Consider the following 20,799-nt stretch of genomic DNA (forward strand, 5'->3'; position numbering starts at 1 on the left):
CTTTTATAAGCATTTTTTATCCAAAACATTCCCCTCTGCTCATAATCCATGTACACTTGAAAACGCTGAACGCTCCTAAACGCCGCCTTTGGGTGCATTTATGAGCGCTTAGCATTTTTCTGCCTGAAAACTCTTCTCAAAAACGTACTTGTGATGGTCTTTTTTTTCTGCCTCTTGAAATATGTTGCTAAATGCCCTAATGTGCATGGAGACATAGGATAACATTGAGCTGCTTTTACATCAGGAGAAAAAAAACACACAAAACCCCTGTAGAAGCAGCATTTTTTTAAGCCCAGTGTGCGTGGACTCTATGTATAAAAATGCCATACCTGGAATTCTTCTTTAACCACTTGCCTACTGGGCACCTTCACCCCTTTCCTGTCCAGGCCAATTTTCAGCTTTCAGTGCTTTCACCTTGAATGACAATTGAGCGGTCATGCTACACCGTACCCAAACAAAATTTTTAGCATCTTTGAGACATAGCTTTCTTTTGGTGGTATTTAATCACCACTGGGATTTTTATTTTTTGCTAAACAAATAAAAAAAGACCGAAAATTGTGAAAAAAACACATGTTTTTCTTAGTTTCGGTTATAACATTTTGTAAATAAGTAATTTTTCTCCTTCGCTGATGTGCGCTGATGAGGCTGCACTGATGGGCACTGATGAGGAGGCACTGATGAGGTGGCACTGATGGGCACTGATGGGCACTGATAGGCTGCACTGATGGGCACTGATGAGGTGGCACTGATGGGCAACGAAAGGCACTGATTGGCGGCACTGACAGGTATCACTGGTGGGCACAGATTGTCAGCACTGATGGGCACTATTTGGGCTGCACTGATAATCAGGACCCGGATGATCAGTGCCCTGATTGTCAATTCAGATGTCCCCTGTGTGGATTTGCCAGTTTTTGGCTCTCCTCTCCTGATGCCCTGTCAGCGTGAGGGGAGGATTGCTGATAACTGGCAAATCCTGTTCACATCCTTGATCTGCTGTGATTGGACACAGCTGATCATATGGTAAAGAGCCGCCATGATTGGCTCTTTACCCCCATCTGTGATCAGCTGTGTCCGAGGGTGGCAACGATCACAGATCACTGCCAATGCGTGCCGCAGGAGGTGCGCAGGAAGCGCGAGCACGGGAGGACGTCCTATGACGGCCTCCCAGCAAAGTGCGGCCGTACTGTAGCCGTCATTTGGCTATAGAATGGTCACGAAGGGGTAAGTGTTACTAAACCCATAACAGTAAAACCAGTCTGTATATGCAGTAAAGCATGCTTGTTATACTCACTGTGGAACCTAAGGGTTTCATCCCTTGCATTGTGTAAAAAGGCTGTTTGATCCTGTCTTCTCTGATCCCCCCCTTTTTCCACTGTCCCCAATCAATCTGCTGATAGAACAGAGTCCTAGGAGGCATTCTGCACATGCTCAGTTTGGAGTGTATTGCTAGAGAGTTTTTTTTTGTTTTGGGAGGGTTATGTGATCAGCACTGTCCATACAGAGGGTCAGGGGTCCTGCAGCCTCATAGGACAGTAAGGGACAATGAAAACTCCTTCTGCAAGCTTCAACCAGACACTAATATAGTGAATGCAGGGTTCTGGGTTTAGTAACACTTAAGTTAAAAAGTAAATACAGTCTATTACAAAGGAGGAAACCCCTTTTAAAAATAATTAGTATCTATTAGGCCCCTTTCACACCAGCGGACCGATTGGGCCTGCCTGTCTGTTTTTCAGGTGGACCCGATCGTACCACCCATTGTTCTCTACAGGGCAGAGGATACACCTGCCGGCATCTGATCCGGCCCGCTAAAAACTGATGGATGGGGATACGTTTGCCATCCGTCTGGCGGATCGGATAACAATCGGATGGAAATGGACATGCAGTCCATTTCCATCCCACCGCCCCATAGAGGAGAGCGGGCTGTGTCTGTGTCCGCTCTACATGGCAGAACGGACAGAGAAGTGCCATCTGCCTGCTCAGCGGAGAGATCCCCCATTGAACAGGTGGATCTGCTTGGATGGATCCGCTCCGTCTGAAAGGGGCCTTAAACTTTTGATTACAGAAATAAAATGATTACAGCTTTGCAATTCACTGATATTACACTTTTACAGTAAAGAGAAAAAAAGTATTTCCTCCACTGCTGATTTTGTATGTGTCCCCACTGACAAAGAAATGATCAGTCTATAGTTTTAATGGTAGGTTTATTTTAACAGTGAGAGACAGAATAACAACAAAAATATCCAGAAAATGTATGAAAAAGTTATAAATTGATTTGCATTTTAATGAGTAAAATAATTATTTGATCCCCTATCAATCAGCAAGATTTCTGACTCCCAGGTGCCTTCTATACAGGTAAAGAGCTGAGATTAGGAGCACTCTCTTAACGGGAGTGCGCCTAATCTCAGCTTGTTACCTGTATAAAAGACAACTGTTTACAGAAGCAATCAATCAATCAGATTCCAATCTCCCTGCCATGGCCAAGACCAAAGAGCTGTCCAAGGATGTCAGGGACAAGATTGTAGATCTACACAAGGCTGAAATGGGCTACAAGACCATCGTCAAGCATCTTGGTGAGAGGGTGACAACAGTTGGTGCGATTATTTGCAAGTAGAAGAAACACAAAATAACTGTCAATCTCCCTCGGTCTGGGGCTTCATGCAAAATCTCACCTCGTGGAGTTCAGTGATCATGATAATGGTGAGGAATCAGCCCAGATCTACACAGGAGAATTGTGTCAATGATCTCAATACAGCTGGGACCATAGTCACCAAGAAAACAATTAGTAACACACTACACCATGAAGGACTGAAATCCTGCAGCGCCCACAAGGTCCAGCTGCTCCAGAAAGCACATGTACAGGCCTGTCTGAAGTTTGCTAATGAACATCTGAATGATTCAGAGGAGAACTGGGTGAAAGTGTTGTGGTCAGATGAGACCAAAATCCAGCTCTTTGGCATAAACTCAACACGCCGTGTTTGGAGGAGGAATGCTGCCTATGTCCCCAAGAACATCATCCCCACCATCAAACATGGAGGTGGAAACATTATGCTTTGGGGGTGTTTTTCTGCTAAGGGGACAGGACAACTTCACTGAATCAAAGGGACGATGGACAGGGCCATGTACTGTCAAATCTTGGGTGAGAACCTCCTTCCCTCAACCAGGGCATTGAAAATGGGTCATGGATGGGTATTCCAGCATGAAAATTACCCAAAACACACGGCCCAGGCAACAAAGGAGTGGCTCAAGAAGAAGCACATTAAGGTACTGGAGTGGCCTATCCAGTCTCCAGACCTGAATCCCATAGAAAATATGTGGAGGGAGCTGAAGGTTCGAGTTATCAATGTCAGCCTCGAAACCTTAATGACTTGGAGAGGATCTGCAAAGAGAAGTGGGACAAAATCCCTCCTGAGATGTGTGCAAACCTGGTGGCAAACGAAAAGAAACGTCTGACCTCTGTGATTGCCAACAAGGATTTTGCCACCAAGTACTAAGTCATGTTTTGCAAAGGGGTTAAACACGGTACTTATTTCACTAATTAAAATGCAAATCAATTTATAACTTTTTTGAAATGCGTTTTTCAGGATTTTTTTGTTATTCTGTCTCTGTTTTATATATCTGTAAATCTGATTGCAGTTACACACTGTATTTCTTAAAATGTTTCAATAAAAATGTATTGAAAGAAAAAATAATTACATCTAGTATCTGAGAGAAATGACCTCTTTCCGCCATATTTCAGGAATGAAATACTTGTTTTCCAATTACTTTGAATTAGGCAAATCTCCAGACTCTAGGAACGGCCATTGTGCTCGTGTTTATTCTCTTCTTCCTCCTGAACCAGGTCTATGCAGAATAATGCCTTGAGCAAATATGTCACCTACAAGACTTGTTCTGAATAGAAAGTGCCCCGGAGCAAAAGCCGGTGTTTTCTTTTTGCAGCGTAGACTGTGCAGAATGCAAATGTAGAATGCACGGTGTAAGCAGCAGAGACCTACAGTGCTGTGAAAAAGTATTTGCCCCCTTCCTGATTTTTATTTTTTGCATATTTCTCAGACTTAAATGATTCAGGTCATCAAACTAATTTTAATATTACACAAAGATAACCCGAGTAAATCGAAGATGCAGTTTTTAAATTATTATTTAATTTATTAAGGGAAAAAAACTGTTCAAACCTGCCTGGCCCTATGTGAAAAAGTAATTGCCCCCTCCCATGCTGAATCATGAATGAACTGTGATTCACCACAATTTTTTGGAAATCTGAGTTAAATTTCACTTGCCACACCCAGGCTTGATTACTGCCAGACCTGTTGAATCAAGAAATCACATAAATAGAAGCTGTCTGACAAGTGAAGCACGCTAACAGATCACAAAAAGCCATACATCATGCCATAATCTAAAAAAATTAAAGAACAGATTAGAAACAAAGTAATGAACATGTATCGGTCTAGAAAGGGTTTCAAATCCATTTCTAAGGCTTTGAAACTCCAGTGAACCACGGAGAGAGCCATTATCCACAAATGGAGAAAACCTGGAACAGTGGTGAACCTTCCCAGGAGTGGCTACAACAATTACTCCAAGAGCATGACAACGACTCATCCAGAAGATCATAAAAGAACCCAGAACATCATCTAATGACCTGCAGGCCTCACTTGCCTCAGGTAAGATCAGTGTTTATGATTGAACAATAAGAAAGAGACTGGGCAAAAATGGCATCCATGGGAGAGTTCCAAGGCCAAAGCCACTGCTGACCAAAAGGAACACAAAGGCTCATCTCACATTTACCAAAAAACATCTTCATTATCCCCAAGATTTTTAGGCAAATATTCTGTGGACTTATAGGACAAAAATGTAACTTTTTTGGAAGGTTTGCGTCCCGTTATATCTGGCATAAAACGAATACAGCATTTCATAACAAGAACATCATACATGGTGGTGGTCAGACATGGTGGTGGTAGCGTGATGGTCTGGGGTTGCTTTGCAGCTTCAGGACTTGGATGACTTATCATAATTGATGGAACCATGAATTCTGAGCTCTACCAGAAAATCCTAAAGGCGAATGTCTGGCCATCAGTTGGTGACCTCAAGCTCAAGTGCACTTGGGTTATGCAGCAGGGCAATGATCCCAAACACAACAGCAAGTCCCCCTCCAAATGGTTCAAACAAAGCAAAATGTAGGTTTTGAAGTGGCCTATTCAAAGCCTGGACTTAAATCCAATTGAGATGCTGTATCATGACCTTACACAGGCCATTCTTGCTGGAAAACCCTCCAATGTGGCTGAACTTAGGCCTGGTTCACACCTATGCATTTTTAGTGTGTTTTCAATTTTACAGAAACACACTACAGTCCATTTAGCATGGTTTCCTATGGGTCATATTCACATCTGTGCATTTTATGGAAAGGGCCTGGGACTTTTTTCTGGTTTTTGGTTCTATTGACTTCAATGGATCAAAAACATGTATTGAAAAAACGCAAAATGCACCTGAAAAATATGCAAACTGCAACCTGCATAGGTGTGAACCAGGCCTAAAACAATTCCGCAAAGAAGAGTGGGCCAAAATTGCTCCACAGCGATGTGAAAGACTCATTGGCAGTTATCGCAAACGCTTGATTGCTGTTGTTGCCGCCAAAGGGTGACACAATAGGGGTTGATTTACTAAAGGCAAATAGACTGTGCACTTTGAAAAGTGCAGTTGCGCGCTCTGCAAGTGCAGTTGCTCCAGAGCTTAGTAAATGAGGTAAAGCTTCACTTTGCAAAGAATACCCAATCACGTGCAAGGAAAATAAAACAACTGCATTTTTGCTTGCACATGATTGGATGATGAAAGTCAGTAGAGCTTTTGCCCATTTACTAAGCTCTGGAGCAACTGTTCTTGCAGAGTGCCCAGTCTATTTGCCTTTAGTAAACCAACCCCAATCAGTTATTAGGTTTACGTGGCAATTACTTTTTCACATAAAGCCAGGCAGGTTTGGACAGCTTTTTTGCCTTAATAAATGAAACCATCATTTAAAAACTGCATTTTGTATTTACTCAAGTTATCTTTGATGATTAGTTTGATGATTTGTCATTCAAGTGTGACAAATATGCAAAAAAGATAAAAAATCAGAAAGGGGGCAAATACTTTTTAACAGCATTGTATATCCATCCACACAAGTGAGGTGGATGGAAGAATTACTCCTCCATTCCCCATGTCATTGGAGGGGGGGGGGCAATTTAGTTCCATTCACAGTTGCACGACTTTGAATGTGACTTTGATCCAACTTTACACTCTCTGCCACTAAGTCGTATCAAAGCAGTGCAGGCACCTTTTCAGAGTCGCTGCGACCATAAGATCTGATTGAACACAATGGGCTGCGACTTGTCATGCAACTTTATGGGGTTGATTTACTAAAGGAAAATAGACTGTGCACTTTGCAACATGCAGTTGCTCCAGAGCTTAGTAAATGAGGTAAAGCTTCACTTTGCAAAGAATACCCAATCAGGTGCAAGGAAAATAAAAAAAATGCATTTTTGCTTGCACATGATTGGATGATGGAGATCAGCAGAGCTTCTGCTCATTTACTAAGCTCTGGGGCAACTGGACTTTTCAAAGTGCACAGTCTATTTACCTTTAGTAAATCAACCCCTAAGTGTCCAAAGTAGCTTGAGAGGTCGCATAAGTGTGAATGGAACCTTAAACTGGTGCACTCAGAATCTGATGCAGCTGTGCATGGTAGCCAATAAGTTTTTAACTTCAGCTTGTTGAATTAAGCTTTGACAATAAAACCTGGAAGCTGATTGGTTTCTATGCAGAGCTGCACCAGATTTTGCAATCTCCAGTTTTAACAAATCTCCCCCATTGTATTCTGATATTGGGACTCTCTGCTGTCAGAATACACTAATCAGCAGCTGCAGCTGCTGATCAACCATTCCTGTTTAACAGAGGCTGATCTACCTCTATTGGACAGGGATGGCCACACATGGATCGAAATTTGGCTTGTGCACACAAAGTGAGTTTGTATCTATTGTGGCTTTTAGGACCCATTCACACTAGGAACTACATGTGAATCGCACAGGAATGCAGTGTGGTTCCTGTGTGATTTACATGCTGTTCTGTGCAATGCAATTTCAGCCCATTCCTTTTGAATGAGCTGAAAACGCACAGTACCAAAAGTAGTGCGCATGCGTTTGGTACCATGCGATCCGGTGTGGACAAACACACTGCTTTTTGCGAAGCTGCGTTTGGGGTGTTGTTACCAGATAGGGTGGATCTCAAATTATAGAGATCCAATACGCTCATCCAGGGATCACTCAGCTTGGGAATGTTCCTCCAGGGACTCCTCCAATGCAGGTATCCTTTCAATGCAGCGGTCTCTTATATTGATGTAATATTCCTCACGTATGCGGTGATAACTCTTTCCCAGTGATCTCCAACAGTGGGACATATCACAAGATAGAAAGAAGAGGCTTCATGGTGCAGTACTCCAGTTTAAAAGATTTATTTAAAAACTTCACAGGCACTGACATCCAAAACCAGTGAAACGATATTTTCAAACAGCCGCGGCTCAAGCCAGCCAGCTGGTGCATGGTGACTTCAAGAACTGGTGCTCCACCAAAGCATTTCCCCATACAAGGCATCCACTGGGGAAACGTGTCAGTTTCCCAGCCGATGCCTTGTATGGGGAAACGCGTCGGGTTCCCAGTTAATGCCTTGTACGGAGAAACGCGTTGGGTGGAGCACCAGTTCTTGACGTCACCACGCACCAGCTGGCTGGCTTGAGCCGCGGCTGTTTGAAAATATCGTTTCACTGCTTTTGGATGTCAGTGCCTGTGAAGTTTTTAAATAAATCTTTTAAACTGGAGTACTGCACCATGAAGCCTCTTCTTTCTATCTTGTGATATGTCCCACTGTTGGAGATTACTGGGAAAGAGTTATAATCGCATACGTGAGGAATATTACATCAATATAAGAGCCCGCTGCATTGAAAGGATACCTGCATTGGAGGAGTCCCTGGAGGAACATTCCCAAGCTGAGTGATCCCTGGATGAGCGTATTTGATCTCTATAATTTGAGATCCACCCTATCTGGTAAGCGGCTCTGTTTATTACATTACCTGAACAGAAGTACCAAGCCTTATCTGAGTGTTCCACATCACGGTTTATTCATTGGAGCACTGTGTGGACTTTAATATATACACAATTTAAATTGTATTTAAAAAACAATTTTTTTTATATCATTGTATTTGGTTGCACATTTTTATCTTATCCACAATCTTATGAGCTGAATATTCAGGCTTTTTAAGTTGCAGCACCTGGTTTAGGGTTACACTTTATTTTGTGATTTTTTATGTTGACTTTTTTTCACCTTTTTTCACTATTTTTACATTTTTTTTTTTAAAGGTCAGGGGCAGCGCAGATATTTCACCATGCACCATGTTTGTTGTTTAGTTGTAAGTTGTAAAAAATATATGATTTAAAAAAAAATATGAATTCAAAAAATCAATGTGATTTCTGTAGTGTTTGCCTGAATAAAAGCGCTCTGATCTTGGGGGGGGGGGGGGGGGGGGGGATTTTTTTTTACTATTAGAAATGTCAAATAGATATCAGCATAGTAAAAAAAAGATCACTTTTTTTTTTCCTGATCCTGTATAGGCCTATCATTAGAGCGCTCTACAGCCACCATTGCATCCCGAGCCCGCCTGTCGGAGAGGGAGGAGGAAGCCGTATCTTGTTTTGAGAAAGCCAGCTGGATTGCACAAATCTATTTGCAGGAGATGGAGAAGGTGCGTAAAATGCTCAACATCTTAAGGGCGTTGGGCACATGCTCTGTGCGCTGCATTACATATCTCTGATCACTGTATTATTCTTATTTTCTATACATTGCTCACTACGAGCCCTTCAAAGTGTCTTCCATGTAAACTGTTAGCATTGACCACCAATCAGAATAAACCGTGCAAATGACATTGAGAGAATGAACGTCTGCATATGGCTGGCTGCTCCAGGACAATGTAGATCAGATTTTATGATATTCTGATAAATGATGTGATATCAACATGGAGCAGCATGCTGGCAGATCACATGCTAATAAAGGGCATGGTTAGCAGATTTCTTATCCTAGTGAGAAGTATTGTGCAATCTATGGCAGACTTTTTCAACATTTTTAGCATGGGGGATCCCTTGAAATTACCTTCTAGGTAATGCCCCTTACATTGGTGGTTAGTGGAAAAAATGCCTCTTATATTGGTGGTCAGTAGGGATGAGCTTCGTGTTCGAGTCGAACCCATGTTCGACTCGAACATCGGCTGTTCGATCGTTCGCCGAATTGCGAACGATATGGGCCGTTCGCGCCAAATTCGTGTGGCGCGTCACGGCCCATAATTCACTGCGGCATCGCAGTGCATTGCTTGCTGATGATTGGCCAAGCATGCACTATGACCCGCATGCTTGGCCAATCACAGCGCCGCCTTAACAGAGAGCCATAATTGGCCAAAGCCAAGGAGGCTTTGGCCAATTATGGCTCAGGGGATTTAGTACACGCCCCACACTATATAAGGCCGCCTGCACGGCGGCCCTGTGCAGTGTGTTCCGGTGTGCTGAGAAATAGAGAGAGAGAGAGAGAGACAGTGTCATTTCATTTGAGTTAGCTAGATTAGGCAGGACAGTCAGTCAGTTAGCTGCACTTAAAGTGTATTGTGTATATATATGCATCCCAGGTGTTGCATATATATATATATATACACTGTATTCAGTTTAGCTAGATCCGTTCCTGTTATCTTCTAGACTATTTACATTTAGTGCAGTGCGTCCTGCTCACAGTGTTCAGCTAGATCCGTTCCTGTTATATTCCTACTGACAGGCAGGCCTGTCTTGTTACAGTATTTTGAAGAAAATTACTGGTGTTCTTTTGATCCTATTAGTACCACAGTCAGGCAGCTAGACTATTTACATTTAGTGCAGTGCGTCCTGCTCACAGTGTTCAGCTAGATCCGTTCCTGTTATATTCCTACTGACAGGCAGGCCTGTCTTGTTACAGTATTTTAAAGAAAATTACTGGTGTTCTTTTGATCCTATTAGTACCACAGTCAGACAGCTAGACTATTTACAGTTAGTGCAGTGCGTCCTGCCCACAGTGTTCTGCTAAACCTACAAGTAAGTGGGGTGCGTCCTGCTCACAGTGTTCAGCTAAACCTACAAGTTAGTGGGGTGCGTCCACCTCACAGTGTTCAGCTAAACCTACAAGCTAGTGGGGTGCGTCCTGCTCACAGTGTTCAGCTAGATCCGTTTCTGTTATCTTCTTACTGACAGGCAGGCTTGTCTTGTTACAGTAAATACAGCTACCTGAAGAAAATTGCTGGTGTTCTTTTGATCCTATTAGTACCACAGTCAGGCAGCTAGACTATTTACAGTTAGTGCAGTGCGTCCTGCTCACAGTGTTCTGCTAAACCTACAAGTTAGTGGGGTGCGTCCTGCTCACAGTGTTCAGCTAAACCTACACGTTAGTGGGGTGCGTCCACCTCACAGTGTTCAGCTAAACCTACAAGCTAGTGGGGTGCGTCCTGCTCACAGTGTTCAGCTAGATCTGTTCCTGTTATCTTCTTACTGACAGGCAGGCTTGTCTTGTTACAGTATTTTAAAGAAAATTGCTGGTGTTCTTTTGATCCTATTAGTACCACAGTCAGGCAGCTAGACTATTTACAGTTAGTGCAGTGCGTCCTGCTCACAGTGTTCTGCTAAACCTACAAGTTAGTGGGGTGCGTCCTGCTCACAGTATTCAGCTAAACCTACAAGTTAGTGGGGTGCGTCCACCTCACAGTGTTCAGCTAAACCTACAAGCTAGTGGGGTGCGTCCTGCTCACAGTGTTCAGCTAGATCCGTTCCTGTTATCTTCTTACTGACAGGCAGGCTTGTCTTGTTACAGTATTTTAAAGAAAATTACTGATGTTCTTTTGATCCTATTAGTACCACAGTCAGACAGCTAGACTATTTACAGTTAGTGCAGTGCGTCCTGCTCACAGTGTTCTGCTAAACCTACAAGTTAGTGGGGTGCGTCCTGCTCACAGTGTTCAGCTAAACCTACAAGTTAGTGGGGTGCGTCCACCTCACAGTGTTCAGCTAAACCTACAAGCTAGTGGGGTGCGTCCTGCTCACAGTGTTCAGCTAGATCCGTTTCTGTTATCTTCTTACTGACAGGCAGGCTTGTCTTGTTACAGTAAATACAGCTACCTGAAGAAAATTGCTGGTGTTCTTTTGATCCTATTAGTACCACAGTCAGGCAGCTAGACTATTTACAGTTAGTGCAGTGCGTCCTGCTCACAGTGTTCTGCTAAACCTACAAGTTAGTGGGGTGCGTCCTGCTCACAGTGTTCAGCTAAACCTACAAGTTAGTGGGGTGCGTCCACCTCACAGTGTTCAGCTAAACCTACAAGTTAGTGGGGTGCGTCCTGCTCACAGTGTTCAGCTAGATCCGTTTCTGTTATCTTCTTACTGACAGGCAGGCTTGTCTTGTTACAGTAAATACAGCTACCTGAAGAAAATTGCTGGTGTTCTTTTGATCCTATTAGTACCACAGTCAGGCAGCTAGACTATTTACAGTTAGTGCAGTGCGTCCTGCTCACAGTGTTCTGCTAAACCTACAAGTTAGTGGGGTGCGTCCTGCTCACAGTGTTCAGCTAAACCTACAAGTTAGTGGGGTGCATCCACCTCACAGTGTTCAGCTAAACCTACAAGCTAGTGGGGTGCGTCCTGCTCACAGTGTTCAGCTAGATCCGTTCCTGTTATCTTCTTACTGACAGGCAGGCTTGTCTTGTTACAGTATTTTAAAGAAAATTGCTGGTGTTCTTTTGATCCTATTAGTACCACAGTCAGGCAGCTAGACTATTTACAGTTAGTGCAGTGCGTCCTGCTCACAGTGTTCTGCTAAACCTACAAGTTAGTGGGGTGCGTCCTGCTCACAGTGTTCAGCTAAACCTACAAGTTAGTGGGGTGCGTCCACCTCACAGTGTTCAGCTAAACCTACAAGCTAGTGGGGTGCGTCCTGCTCACAGTGTTCAGCTAGATCCGTTCCTGTTATCTTCTTACTGACAGGCAGGCTTGTCTTGTTACAGTATTTTAAAGAAAATTACTGATGTTCTTTTGATCCTATTAGTACCACAGTCAGACAGCTAGACTATTTACAGTTAGTGCAGTGCGTCCTGCTCACAGTGTTCTGCTAAACCTACAAGTTAGTGGGGTGCGTCCTGCTCACAGTGTTCTGCTAAACCTACAAGTAAGTGGGGTGCGTCCTGCTCACAGTGTTCAGCTAAACCTACAAGTTAGTGGGGTGCGTCCACCTCACAGTGTTCAGCTAAACCTACAAGCTAGTGGGGTGCGTCCTGCTCACAGTGTTCAGCTAGATCCGTTTCTGTTATCTTCTTACTGACAGGCAGGCTTGTCTTGTTACAGTAAATACAGCTACCTGAAGAAAATTGCTGGTGTTCTTTTGATCCTATTAGTACCACAGTCAGGCAGCTAGACTATTTACAGTTAGTGCAGTGCGTCCTGCTCACAGTGTTCTGCTAAACCTACAAGTTAGTGGGGTGCGTCCTGCTCACAGTGTTCAGCTAAACCTACACGTTAGTGGGGTGCGTCCACCTCACAGTGTTCAGCTAAACCTACAAGCTAGTGGGGTGCGTCCTGCTCACAGTGTTCAGCTAGATCCGTTCCTGTTATCTTCTTACTGACAGGCAGGCTTGTCTTGTTACAGTATTTTAAAGAAAATTGCTGGTGTTCTTTTGATCCTATTAGTACCACAGTCAGGCAGCTAGACTATTTACAGTTAGTGCAGTGCGTCCTGCTCACAGTGTTCTGCTAAACCTACAAGTTAGTGGGGTGCGTCCTGCTCACAGTATTCAGCTAAACCTACAAGTTAGTGGGGTGCGTCCACCTCACAGTGTTCAGCTAAACCTACAAGCTAGTGGGGTGCGTCCTGCTCACAGTGTTCAGCTAGATCCGTTCCTGTTATCTTCTTACTGACAGGCAGGCTTGTCTTGTTACAGTATTTTAAAGAAAATTGCTGGTGTTCTTTTGATCCTATTAGTACCACAGTCAGACAGCTAGACTATTTACAGTTAGTGCAGTGCGTCCTGCTCACAGTGTTCTGCTAAACCTACAAGTTAGTGGGGTGCGTCCTGCTCACAGTGTTCAGCTAAACCTACAAGTTAGTGGGGTGCGTCCACCTCACAGTGTTCAGCTAAACCTACAAGCTAGTGGGGTGCGTCCTGCTCACAGTGTTCAGCTAGATCCGTTTCTGTTATCTTCTTACTGACAGGCAGGCTTGTCTTGTTACAGTAAATACAGCTACCTGAAGAAAATTGCTGGTGTTCTTTTGATCCTATTAGTACCACAGTCAGGCAGCTAGACTATTTACAGTTAGTGCAGTGCATCCTGCTCACAGTGTTCTGCTAAACCTACAAGTTAGTGGGGTGCGTCCTGCTCACAGTGTTCAGCTAAACCTACAAGTTAGTGGGGTGCGTCCACCTCACAGTGTTCAGCTAAACCTACAAGCTAGTGGGGTGCGTCCTGCTCACAGTGTTCAGCTAGATCCGTTTCTGTTATCTTCTTACTGACAGGCAGGCTTGTCTTGTTACAGTAAATACAGCTACCTGAAGAAAATTGCTGGTGTTCTTTTGATCCTATTAGTACCACAGTCAGGCAGCTAGACTATTTACAGTTAGTGCAGTGCGTCCTGCTCACAGTGTTCTGCTAAACCTACAAGTTAGTGGGGTGCGTCCTGCTCACAGTGTTCAGCTAAACCTACAAGTTAGTGGGGTGCATCCACCTCACAGTGTTCAGCTAAACCTACAAGCTAGTGGGGTGCGTCCTGCTCACAGTGTTCAGCTAGATCCGTTCCTGTTATCTTCTTACTGACAGGCAGGCTTGTCTTGTTACAGTATTTTAAAGAAAATTGCTGGTGTTCTTTTGATCCTATTAGTACCACAGTCAGGCAGCTAGACTATTTACAGTTAGTGCAGTGCGTCCTGCTCACAGTGTTCTGCTAAACCTACAAGTTAGTGGGGTGCGTCCTGCTCACAGTGTTCAGCTAAACCTACAAGTTAGTGGGGTGCGTCCACCTCACAGTGTTCAGCTAAACCTACAAGCTAGTGGGGTGCGTCCTGCTCACAGTGTTCAGCTAGATCCGTTCCTGTTATCTTCTTACTGACAGGCAGGCTTGTCTTGTTACAGTATTTTAAAGAAAATTACTGATGTTCTTTTGATCCTATTAGTACCACAGTCAGACAGCTAGACTATTTACAGTTAGTGCAGTGCGTCCTGCTCACAGTGTTCAGCTAAACCTACAAGTTAGTGGGGTGCATCCACCTCACAGTGTTCAGCTAAACCTACAAGCTAGTGGGGTGCGTCCTGCTCACAGTGTTCAGCTAGATCCGTTCCTGTTATCTTCTTACTGACAGGCAGGCTTGTCTTGTTACAGTATTTTAAAGAAAATTGCTGGTGTTCTTTTGATCCTATTAGTACCACAGTCAGGCAGCTAGACTATTTACAGTTAGTGCAGTGCGTCCTGCTCACAGTGTTCTGCTAAACCTACAAGTTAGTGGGGTGCGTCCTGCTCACAGTGTTCAGCTAAACCTACAAGTAAGTGGGGTGCGTCCACCTCACAGTGTTCAGCTAAACCTACAAGCTAGTGGGGTGCGTCCTGCTCACAGTGTTCAGCTAGATCCGTTCCTGTTATCTTCTTACTGACAGGCAGGCTTGTCTTGTTACAGTATTTTAAAGAAAATTACTGATGTGCTTTTGATCCTATTAGTACCACAGTCAGGCAGCTAGACTATTTACAGTTAGTGCAGTGCGTCCTGCTCACAGTGTTCTGCTAAACCTACAAGTTAGTGGGGTGCGTCCACCTCACAGTGTTCAGCTAAAGCTACCTGTAGAAGGTTGGTGGTGTTCTCATACTGCAGGCAGGCAGTTGATTTTGCTAGCTGCAGTATCAGTACATATATATATATATATATATATATATATCCCAGCTTAGTGCAGCTACAGGCCATTAGTATGTCTGGAAGGCCAAGAAGGAGAGGCAGACAGTCACAAGCCAATAAGAGAGGGCAAGCAGGCTCTGTGTCTAGTGCTGGTCGTGGAGACGGTGCATCCTCATCAGCACGTGGCCATGGGACACGCTTGGCCTTTTTTTCGGCAGCTGGCCATGTTGAGCCGCAACATGCGGAAGACTTGGTCGAGTGGATGACCAAGCCGTCCTCATCCTCCTCATCCTCTCTCACCCATGCCCAGGGTACTTTGTCTGGCAAAGCAGCGGCCTCTTCCCTCGGCTCAATGTCATCAGTGACTCCTTCCCTAGCCCCACCATGTCCTCCTGAGGAGTCCCTCGAACTGTTTGACCACAGTGTTGGGTACATGCTCCAGGAGGATGCCCAGCGTTTGGAAGGCTCTGATGATGATACTGAGCTCGATGAAGGCAGTAACACGAGCACGGACAGAGGGGGTGCCCAAGAAGGACAGCAATCTGGCAGTCATGCTCCCCCTGCTGCAGCATACTGCCAGGTTTGCTCCAGTGATGAGGAGGGAGGGGATGATGAGGTCACTGACTCAACGTGGGTGCCTGATAGGAGAGAGGAGGAGGAGGAGGAGGAGGAGGAGGAGGCGGCACATCACCAACGAGGCAGGATGCCCTCCAGGGGCCAGCCTAAGGGCAGCACATTGACTGCATCACACCCCAAAGCTCCACATGTGCAGGGCGCTGCAGTCTCTGCGCGTTATTCAAAAAGTTCTTTGGTGTGGGCCTTTTTTGAGACGAGTGCATCAGATCGCACCGCTGCTATTTGCAACATATGTCTCAAGCGTATCTCGCGTGGCCAAAACATCTCCCGCTTGGGTACCACATGCTTGACCAGACATATGTTGACCTGCCATGCAGTTCGTTGGCAAGCGTATCTAAAAGACCCACACCAAAGAACAAAGAGGACCTCTGCTTGCTCCTCATCAGCTGAGATTTCCAACCCCACTAGACCTTCAGTCCTCTCTGAGACCTGCACTGAGAGGAATGAAGGTGTAGAATTAGGTGTGTCACAGCCACGTACTTGTGGGCAATCTGATTTTGGTACACCAACGTCAGATTGTACCAGGCAAATTTCCCTGCCCCAGCTGCTGCACCGCCGAAAGAAGTTTGCTCCCAGCCATCCACATGCCCAACGGTTGAATGCTAGCTTGGCAAAATTGCTAGCACTTCAACTGCTGCCTTTTCAGTTGGTAGACTCTGCCCCCTTCCGTGAGTTTGTGGAATGTGCGGTTCCTCAGTGGCAGGTACCCAAACGCCACTTTTTCTCACGGAAGGCGATTCCGGCTCTCTACCAGCATGTGGAAGGCAATGTCCATGCCTCGCTGGACAGGGCGGTCAGCGGTAAGGTGCATATTACCGCTGACTCATGGTCCAGCAGGCATGGACAGGGACGTTACCTAAGTTTCACGGCGCATTGGGTGACTCTGCTGGCAGCTGGGAAGGATGCAGGACAAGGTGCAGTAGTGTTGGAGGTTGTTCCGCCACCACGCCTCCAAAATGCTAATGATTGTGACACACCTCTCTCCTCCACCCCCTCCTCTTCTTCTTCCTCCATGGCCTCTTCCTCGGAACCAGCGGTGCTCCGTTGTCGTTCAAGGGGCTACGCAAGTACGCAGGCCAAAAGATGCCATGCGGTGCTTGAGCTGGTGTGCTTGGGGGACAGGAGCCACACTGGGGCAGAGGTTCTGTCACCTCTGCAGGGGCAGGTTCAGAGGTGGTTGATGCCACGCCAACTTAAGGCAGGAATGGTGGTTTGCGACAATGGCACCAACCTCCTCTCTGCCCTCCGACAGGGACAAATGACCCATGTGCCCTGTTTGGCTCACGTCCTTAACTTGGTGGTGCAACGGTTCTTGGGCAGGTACCCGGGCTTACAGGATGTCCTGAGGCAGGCCAGGAAAGTCTGTGTGCATTTCCGCCGGTCATATAATGCCAGTGCTCGGCTGACGGACCTCCAAAAGGAGTTTAACCTGCCCAAGAACCGCCTAATCTGTGACATGCCCACCAGGTGGAACTCAACGTTGGCCATGCTGCAGCGGCTGCACACGCAGCAGAGGGCCATCAATGAGTACCTGTGCGACTATGGCACCAGGACAGGGTCAGGGGAGCTTGGTTTTTTTTCCCCACGCCAGTGGGCCATGATCAGGGATGCATGCACTGTCCTGTCACCATTTGAGGAGGCCACGAGGATGGTGAGCAGTGACAGTGCATGCATCAGTGACACTGTCCCCCTTGTCCACCTGTTGGAGCACACGCTGCGTGGAATAATGGACAGGGCACTTGAGGCAGAACAGAGGCAGGAAGAGGAGGACTTCCTTAGCTCTCAAGGCCCCCTTTATCCAGACAGTGTTCCTGCGTGCCCGCCGATCACACAGGAAGAGGACGAGGAGGAAGAGGAGGAGGAGGAGGAGGAGGAGGAAGATTGTGTCAGTATGGAGGTGGAGCCTGGCACTCAGCATCAGCAGCAGTCTTTAAGGGATCAGTCCCAAGAAACACATGGACTTGTACGTGGCTGGGAGGAGGTGGCTGCGGACCATGTCGTCCTTAGTAAACCAGAGGACTCCGGACCGAATGCCTCAGCAAACCTACGCTGCATGGCCTCCCTGATCCTGCAAAGCCTGCGTAAGGATCCTCGTATTCGTGGTATCAAGGAGAAGGACCAATACTGGCTGGCAACCCTCCTTGATCCACGTTACAAGGTAAGGTTGCGGACCTTATCTTGCCATCGCAGAGGGAGCAGAGGATGAAACATCTTCGGGAGGCCTTGCAGAAAGGTCTGTGCAACGCGTTCCCAGAGACTGGGAGGTTACAAACTCCTGTTTCTGGACGTGTTGCTGAGGCTTCGGTCAGTCAAAGAAGGAGCGGTGGAGAAGGTGGCCGTCTGACCGATGCGTTCAGACAATTTTTTGGTCCGCAGCCCCAAGGTATGATTGGTTCCAGCAACCATCGCCAGCGTCTGTTTTACATGGTGCAGGAATACCTAGGGGCAAGATCAGACTTGGACACCTTTCCCACCGAAAATCCTCTGGGTTACTGGGTCTTGAGGATGGATCACTGGCCAGAGCTTGCACAGTATGCAATTGAGCTACTGGCCTGTCCTGCATCCAGCGTTCTTTCGGAACGCACATTCAGTGCTGCTGGAGGCGTGGTAACCCATCACAGGGTGCGTCTGTCCACTGACTCGGTCGATCGACTGACCTTCATAAAAATGAATGAGTCTTGGATCACCACCAGCTACCAAGCACCTGATGCTGATGTAACCGAATAATTTTTTTTGAAATCTCAGATCCCTTCAAAGACTGCCTATGCTGATGCTGAGTGACTATCCCTGAGTAATTATCCTCTTCCTCCTCAATCATCACGCTGATAGCTTGTAAGAACATTTTTGGTTCTGGGTGCCACCACCAGTGCCTAAGGCACAATTTTTCAGCCCCTGTTTAACAGGGGCGTGTAATTACGATTTTTGATGTAATACTTTGCAGCAGGGCTCGTTCCTGCATTCCAACTAGAGTGTCTGTGAGGGGTTGCAGTGTTGTGGCACCAGCACCAGTGCCTAAGGCCCAATTTTTCAGCCCTTGTTTAACAGGGGCGTGTAATTACAATTTTTGATGCAATACTTTGCAGCAGGGCTCGTTCCTGCATTCCAACTAGAGTGTCTGTGAGGGGTTGCAGTGTTGTGGCACCAGCACCAGTGCCTAAGGCCTAATTTTTCAGCTCCTGTTCAACAGGGGCATGTAATTACAATTCTTGATCTAATATTTCACAGTAGAGCCCTGTGAGGGCTTACAGTGTTGTGGCCACAGCAACACCTAAGGCCCAAATTTCTGCTGAGTATATAGGGCAGGACCCTACTTTCAAACAACTAACTTACAAACGACTCCTACTTGCAAACGGAAGGAGACAACAGGAAGTGAGAATAAATCTACCCCTAGGAAGGGAAATTCTCTCCTGTAAGAGTTAATATGGGAAAAACATTTCTCCTTTCCACTGATGCTTTCCAATCCATTGGGACAAAAAGTGAGGTGAAATCTTCTGAAGAGGAGGAAAGACAGCAAAACAAATGTCACAGGGGTGATAACCCTTCCCTATGTTTTCCAAAAAGCTTAAAAAAGATTTTTTGGCTGGAGCTAAACACGTTAAAAATGTACCCGTTCAAAATTACAAAGAGATTCTACTTAACAACAAACCTACAGCCTGTATACTGCTGTTGAGAGTATATAGGGCCTGGTGGCCCCACACCTTTCCTTATTTTAATTTGGGTGCGGGGTTCCCCTTAATATCAATACAAGACCCAAAGGGCCTGGTAATGGACTGGGGGGTACCCATGCCGTTTGTCTCACTGATTTTCATCCATATTGCCAGGACCCGACATTACATTAAACCCGCAAGCAGTTTTAAATGAGATTTTTTCCTTTAAAAATGACATTTGGTGCAGGGACTGTTCTAAACACGGGAAACACGCGTCACTTTACAGGCATACTATAGACACCCCTCAGATACGATATTTAAAGGAATATTTCACTTTTTTTTTTTTACTTTAAGCATCATTAAAATCACTGCTCCCGAAAAAACGTCCGTTTTTAAAAGTTTTTTTTGCATTGATACATGTCCCCTGGGGTAGGACCCGGGTCCCCAAACCCTTTTTAGGACAATACCATGCAAATTAGCCTTTAAAATGAGCACTTTTGATTTCGAACGTTCGAGTCCCATAGACGTCAATGGGGTTCTAACGTTCGTGCGAACTTTCGGTCCGTTCGCAGGTTCTGGTGCGAACCGAACCGGGGGGTGTTCGGCTCATCCCTAGTGGTCAGTGAGAAGAATGCTCCTTACATTGGTGGTCATTGGGAGGAATGCCCCTTATACTGGGGGTCAGTGGGAAGAATGTCCCTTATATTGGTGGTCAGTGGGAAGAATACCCCATACACATAGGCGTGCGCACATAGGGTGGCAGGTGTGCCTGGGCACACCCTAATCACCCTGTGCTATGCAGGATCCCCTTACTGCCTGGCTGCAGAGAAAGGGACTGGGGAATCTCTGTCCTCATTCCCTTTCTTTGTCTCAAAAGTGAGACATCAGGGGTCTGTACAGACCCCTGATATTTCACCAAAGCCCCCCAACGGGGCTCCTAGAATAAATTGTAAAAGAAATAATAATAAAAAATAATTTAACAAAAAAAAACAAAATTAAAAGTTAGTAATATATATATATATATATATATATATATATATATATATATATATATATATATATATATATAATACAGATGCATGTGTGTTTGATCTTTGGGGTGCACACCCTAATGCAATAGGCTGCGCACACCTATGCCCATACAATAGAGGTCAGTGGGAAGAATGCCCCTTACTTTGGTGGTCAGTGGGAAGAATACCCCTTACTTTGGTGGTCAGTGGGAAGAAAACCCCTTACTTTGGTGATCAGTGGGAAGAATGCTCCTTACTTTGGTGGTCAGTGGAAAGAATGCCCCTTACTTTGGTGGTCAGTGGGAAGAAAACCCCTTACTTTGGTGGTCAGTGGGAAGAAAACCCCTTACTTTGGTGGTCAGTGGGAAGAATGCCCCATACAATAGAGGTCAGTGGGAAGAATGCTCCTCCCTACATTAGTAGTCAGTGGGAAGAATGCTCCTTACATTGGTGATCAGTGAAACCAATGCCCCTTATATTAGTGGGCAGTGGGAAGAATGCCCCTGTGAGCCAATGAGGAGAGAGAGACCCGAGCGAGCCACTGGGGTAATTATCGGAT

At 45.6% G+C, this 20,799-nt stretch overlaps 1 protein-coding gene across 2 annotated transcripts in view; it reads left to right on the plus strand.

The window, feature by feature from the left end:
- Positions 1 to 20,799, plus strand: part of TTC7A (tetratricopeptide repeat domain 7A) — a 577,716-nt gene that overhangs the window by 71,506 nt on the left and 485,411 nt on the right. For both annotated transcript variants that reach the window (XM_073628505.1, XM_073628506.1), the window contains one exon: positions 8,628 to 8,758. In XM_073628505.1, coding sequence (XP_073484606.1) covers positions 8,628 to 8,758 — 131 coding nt within the window. The remainder of the gene's footprint in view (positions 1 to 8,627; positions 8,759 to 20,799) is intronic.

Source organism: Aquarana catesbeiana, linkage group LG04, assembly GCF_042186555.1.
Source record: "Aquarana catesbeiana isolate 2022-GZ linkage group LG04, ASM4218655v1, whole genome shotgun sequence".
NCBI classification, from domain to species: Eukaryota; Metazoa; Chordata; class Amphibia; order Anura; family Ranidae; genus Aquarana; species Aquarana catesbeiana.